Raw genomic sequence first — 6,004 nt, 5'->3', positions numbered from 1 at the left:
AAGGTATCGGGGTACGTTACAACAGTGCAAGGTATCGTGGTACGTTACAACAGATGCAAGGTATCGTGGTACGTTACAACAGAGCAAGGTATCGTGGTACATTACAACAGAGCAAGGTTTTGCGGTACGTTACAACAGAGCAAGGTATCGTGGTACAGAGCAAGGTATCGTGGTACAGAGCAAGGTATCGTGGTACGTTACAACAGAGCAAGGTATCGTGGTACGTTACAACAGAGCAAGGTTTTGCGGTACGTTACAACAGAGCAAGGTTTTGCGGTACTTTACAATACAATAAATTAACATAGTATTATACAACTTAGAAAAGTATAACTTATAATACTACTTAACGCAAAAGCATTGTTCTAAAACTATTTATCACTAAAATAAAACTTTAAAATGATAGGAAACAGATAACTTGACTGTTAAGTGTTTTAATTTTCAATCGATTAAATCTGAGATCAATAATTAAAAATTAATTACATTTGTAAGAGATTATTTCAAATTGATTAACTTAAAACAAAGTCTTCCCATGGCGTGTTTGTCTGTGAAAAGAAATTTATCGTCATATTACAGTCTTTCATTCGAAAGAAAATAATCCCAATGACAAACAAAAATGCTACTTTTTGGATCAATCACATGGTTTACACAACTTGGTCCTAATGATTCTATTGGACAGACACAGTCCTGTACAATATTAATAAGATCAACATAATATATTATAAATGAGGAATATTTTTTATGTAATGCAGAAATATTCAACTGTAGAAATAACGTTCTCGAAAACCCTTTGGCCCTCTTTAAATTGTTAAATAAATTTTCATTCATTTTCGAATCAAAGGTTTAGAAGAAATCTTCCTCCCCCCACCCCCGTCACAGTTCATGATACTTTTAATGGCAGGAATAACCTTAACTTCAGATCAAAACAAGCACAGTAACGAGAACAGCTAATTAAATATACGTTTCTTACGTCCTTATTCATAAAGTTTAGAATGCATTGTTTCATAACGTAGGTACTCTTGCTGTTAATGATATCCTTATTCATAAAGATTAGAATGCATTGTTTCATAACGTAGGTACTCTTGCTGTTAATGATATCCTTATTCATAAAGTTTAGAATGCATTGTTTCATAACGTAGGTACTCTTGCTGTTAATGATATTTTTGGCTGTAATCCCAATAACGTCTTACGAGTTTTTGCCAGCATAGATTTAGATTTATTGTAAATACATATATTAAGCTAGCTATGCAAAAAAAAATCTGTATAATAAACAGTATAATAATAAAAAATAAAATTAAAAGGCATTATTCAATTTCTGCAGTGCATATTGGGGTATAGAAGACATATTAATACTAAAAATAAATGATCTTATAACACCAAACTGTCGTTTTTATTGAATTAGAAACTCAACGTTTCACCTTACAGCTTCTTCACTAAAACATAAACCGAAACTGACAGTACAAAGCTTCAAAAAAGAAGCTGTAAAGCGAAATGTTGAGTTTCTAATTAAATAAAAACAACATTTTGGTGTTAAGGGCGTTTATTTCTAGTATTAAAATTGAAAGGCAATACAATTAGATATATTGAACAATCTAACAATTACTGTTAATTAAAATAACAATGAATAAATAATAGGGTATAACTTACTTACGGAACACACAAACAATACCATCTTCACATTCTATTGCGAGATCTATTAAATAATTGTTTGTTTGTTTGTAATTAAGCACAAAGCTATACGATGGGCTATCTGTGCTCTGCCCACCACGGGTATCGAAACCCGGATTCTAGCGTTGTAAGTCCGCAGACATACCGCTGTGCCACTGGGTGGGGGTATTAAATAATACAAAAACTTTTCACTACACTTATACATCCACTTATCTACCTTATCAAAACAAAATAGGACAACCATTGGGTTACTTATATTACTGTATCTGTAATATGTTTGTTGTATCATTGTAATTTCCCTTCTTAAAGCGTTTTTCCTGCATTATTATAACTACTCTGCATTTAGTGTTCCTTCTTCATCATCGTAACGTTTATATATCTAGTGTGCTTTTTGTCACATCATAAGTTCTCTACCTGAATTATGTTTGTTGCAACCTCGTAACGTTTCTATATCTGCCTGAAGTGTGTCTGTTGCAACCTCGTAACGTTTCTATATCTGTCTAAAGTGTGTATGTTGCATCATCGTAACGTTTCTATATCTAGTGTGCTTTTTGTCACATCATAAGTTCTCTACCTGAATTATGTTTGTTGCAACCTCGTAACGTTTCTATATCTGTCTAAAGTGTGTATGTTGCAACATCATAACGTTTTTATATATACTTGAAGTGTGTTTGTTGTATCATCGTAACGTTTCTATATCTACCTGAAGTGTGTTTGTTATATCATCGTAACGTTTCTATATCTACCTGAAGTGTGTTTGTTGTATCATCGTAACGTTTCTATATCTACCTGAAGTGTGTTTGTTGTATCATCGTAACGTTTCTATATCTACCTGAAGTGTGTTTGTTGTATCATCGTAACGTTTCTATATCTACCTGAAGTGTGTTTGTTGTATCATCTTAACGTTTCTATATCTATCTGAAATGTGTTTGTTGTATCATCGTAACGTTTTTATATCTACCTGAAGTGTGTTTGTTGTATCATCTTAACGTTTCTATATCTACCAGAAGTGTGTTTGTTGTATCATCTTAACGTTTCTATATCTACCAGAAGTGTGTTTGTTGCAACATCGTAAAGTTTGTATATCTACCTGAAGTGTGTTTGTTGCAACATCGTAACGTCTCCATCTCAAATTCTATCTATCTTTGTCATTTTGATATTTCAGTTTCTGGGGAAAACAACCATATTTTCTCCAATATTATTCGATCAAAATAGAAATTGTTTGAAACGTAAAACACCTTTCTCGTGTGATTATTTATTCACTAACGTTTGACAGTCTTTCTTTTTTTTACATATTTATCATCGAAAGACGAACGTTTAGTATTATTGTTTACTTGATATTAATCAATTGTAATTACGTATTGGTAAACTGTCTCGTACTCGTGCAAGTCCACGTTGTCAGGAAAAGAGAAAAATAGAAATGACTGTAAGAGAAAGACATGTAGCTAACATTTCAGGAAGTCAACCATGTCCTTTTTTTTACTTCAATCTATAACTAACGTTTTTTTCTTCTTATTCGTGGCTAGATTAATTTAACTATCCACACCCATCAATTATTATTTTTTACTTCGATATTTATTATAAACTATTTCAAACAGTCACTACTTTTATTCCTTTGTAAAACAATAATAATGATTAAAAAACCTTCTAATATTTACGTGCATGAAACGCCCAGTAAATGTTTCATTTGATTTATACTGAATAAGTTTTTTTTCTTGGGGGATCTACCATTTAAGTATAGCTTTCGTCACATCGCGATATGTGGTGCTGGTTGTGAGTAGAACACCGGAAGGACGCCATCCTCGTGCTGGTTGAAAAGGTGCTAGCTCTTCTTAGCAAAGTTCGCTGTCTGGCCATTACGCGTAGTGGTCGTACCTCGCAGTTTGTAGGAACCATAGCGTGGAGAGCTTCTCGAATTTCTGGCATACGAGCTGCGTAGATTATGGGGTTTACCAAAGACTTGAGAATAATCAGACTGTTTGTGACGATTCCGACTGGAAGGAGAACGGTTTCTGGTATTTGTGTGTAAGGAGCTACACAGTCTAGGCAACTGACAGCAAAGAAGAGAACTGCAGGCATCCAACACAGGAGGTAGGTCCCTAGGATCAGGAGCGTAGTGACCACCGCCTTCACGCTTCGGTGGAGCTGTCGAGACGAGGGCACCTGCAGATGTCTCTGCTGGTGTTGACGAACCACAAAAAAGATGTGGCAATAGACAGCTGTCATGGAGACCATGGGCAGAAAGAAAAACGTCGATACAATTATTCTGAACGTCGAGAGTTGGTAGAATTCGTTTACACCGCAATAGGGAGACTGAAAACCTTGATTGTGCACCGAAGAAAAATACAAGAAGAAGAAACACAAAGATCCCATCCAGATACCCGTCACGGTCGCCGCGACCGTTCGTCGCGTTACGGTTGCAGCGTAGTGGAGAGGACGTACTATTCCCACGTAGTGGTTTAAGGTCAAAGCTAGCAGGTGGTAGACGGATACCGACAGTCCGCCTAACCGAAATGCTTCCAGAATAAGGGCTAGGCAACGCGTCCGAATCCGAGTACCGTACACTTCAGGGAGTAGGCTATTCACTACTAAACCAAGCCCGAGAATCAGAGAAGCGTAAGCATCCGCAGCAGCTAGGCTCAGGCTGAAACACAACGTGGGGGAAACAGTCCTGCGAACCCATTTTACAGAGCTCACAATAACTACATTAAAGACCATCGAAACTAAACACATCGTCAGCATGAGCGGCACGACAATTCGATAGAGTTCTCTCTTCGAAGAATTCCCCGCTGTCCAGAGAGCAGAGTTTCTCGTAGTATCACTGGAACTGTTACCTTCCATTTCTTACTTTTGTTGAACCTAAATGCTTTACCGGAGATCAAGACTCGTCGCTATCGGGCTTCGTCTTCTTTCACCTGCTTGTGCCACGAAAGCTAACGATATCTATGACAATGGCTTGCTTAACAACGCCACCAAGTCTCAGCGTGCGATTAAGATAAATATTTTCGTTTGGCAGCGATGGGCAACGCACGTGCGTTTGCTTGAAGAGTGAAAAGAGCAGCGACGCAGATTGAAGCGAACGAGAGACTGAGCTCCATTATTGCCATACGTACAGATTACGCAGCTGAAGGGCGGACCTTGACGGGGGGAAGTCATTTTAATCTCCGGCCTCTGGTGGCTCTTCTTCTGCTTGCGAGTTAGTTACGTTCTCAGTCTAATCGGGTTGTCAAAATTAATACAGTAACAATAGCAGCATTTGTGATTGGATTCGGAGGCGGTGTGAAACTTGAGTAAGCCCTGAGAAGTTGTCCCAAAACTGTTAAAGTTATCACCACTTTGGAGTTAATCTGCTTTCCAACGTATTTCTTCATAATGGGCTGGCATCGGATGGTACTTTGAGCGTTAGTTAGTTTGTTTGTTTGTTTTGAATTTCGCGCAAAGCTACACGAGGGCTATCTGCGCAAGCCGTCCCTAATTTAGCAGTGTAAGACTAGAGGGAAGGTAGCTAGTCATCACCACCCACCGCCAACTCTTGGGCTACTCTTTTATCAACGAATAGTGGGATTGACCGTCACATTATAACGCCCCCACGGCTGAAAGGGCGAGCATGTTTGGTGTGACGGGGATTCGAACCCGCGACCCTCAGATTGCGAGTCGAGCTCCCTAACCACCTGGCCATGCCGGGCCCTAGATCGTTAGACTTGTAAACTGCAGGTCGCAGGATCTAAACAGGAGGGGGGGGGGGCTACAATGTGGGGATTAATCATACTATTCGTTTGTAAAGAGTATGCCAAGAGGTAGCGGTGGGTGGTTTACTTTAGAATTAGGGAGCGATAGTTTCGCGCGAAATTCAATAAAACGAAGAAAGTTCTTCATTAAGCACCGGTCAAAATCGTAATCTAAAAATGTGTGATCCTTGAATTATACCGACAATTTTTTCTGGATGTTATAATTTTTATTTCATGCCTTGTTTATTCTCGCTTTAGTATTTTTACTTTTGTTTGTTTTGTTTGAAGTTAAGCACAAAGCTACACAATGGGCTATCTGTGCTCTGCCCACCACGGGTTTCGAAACCCGGATTCTAGCATTGTAAGTCCGCAGATATACCGCTGTGCCACTTGGGGGGGGGAGCAGTAATTTTACTTTAAAAAAAATCAAAGATGAAAATTGTGTCTGGGGGATTGAAGAAATAATGTGTTGATTTTCTTTCGAACATCACAGATTGAACTAGGGTGATTAGCGTTATCGTCTGCTTACAAGGACCAATTGCCCCCCAGTGGCACAGCGGTTTGTCTGCGAACTTACAACGCTAGAATCCGGGTTTCGATACCCGTGGTGG

General features: G+C 38.5%; 1 protein-coding gene across 1 annotated transcript; it reads right to left on the bottom strand.

Moving 5' to 3' along the window:
- Nucleotides 1–3,396: 3,396 nt before the first annotated feature.
- On the bottom strand, nucleotides 3,397–4,506 carry LOC106472904 (melanocyte-stimulating hormone receptor-like). The gene has a single exon (XM_013933575.1). The coding sequence runs from the start codon at nucleotides 4,504–4,506 to the stop codon at nucleotides 3,397–3,399; it is 1,110 nt and encodes a 369-aa protein (XP_013789029.1).
- Nucleotides 4,507–6,004: the final 1,498 nt, after the last annotated feature.

Source organism: Limulus polyphemus, unplaced genomic scaffold (assembly GCF_000517525.1).
Source record: "Limulus polyphemus unplaced genomic scaffold, Limulus_polyphemus-2.1.2 Scaffold5721, whole genome shotgun sequence".
NCBI lineage: Eukaryota > Metazoa > Arthropoda > Merostomata > Xiphosura > Limulidae > Limulus > Limulus polyphemus.
Note: the sequence above shows the minus strand (reverse complement) of the source record. Positions and strands in the feature narration are given on the sequence as shown.

Excerpts from the sequence above, each read along its gene's own strand:
- LOC106472904 (XM_013933575.1), bottom strand. The coding sequence starts at position 4,506 with ATGGAAGGTAACAGTTCCAGTGATACTACGAGAAACTCTGCTCTCTGG.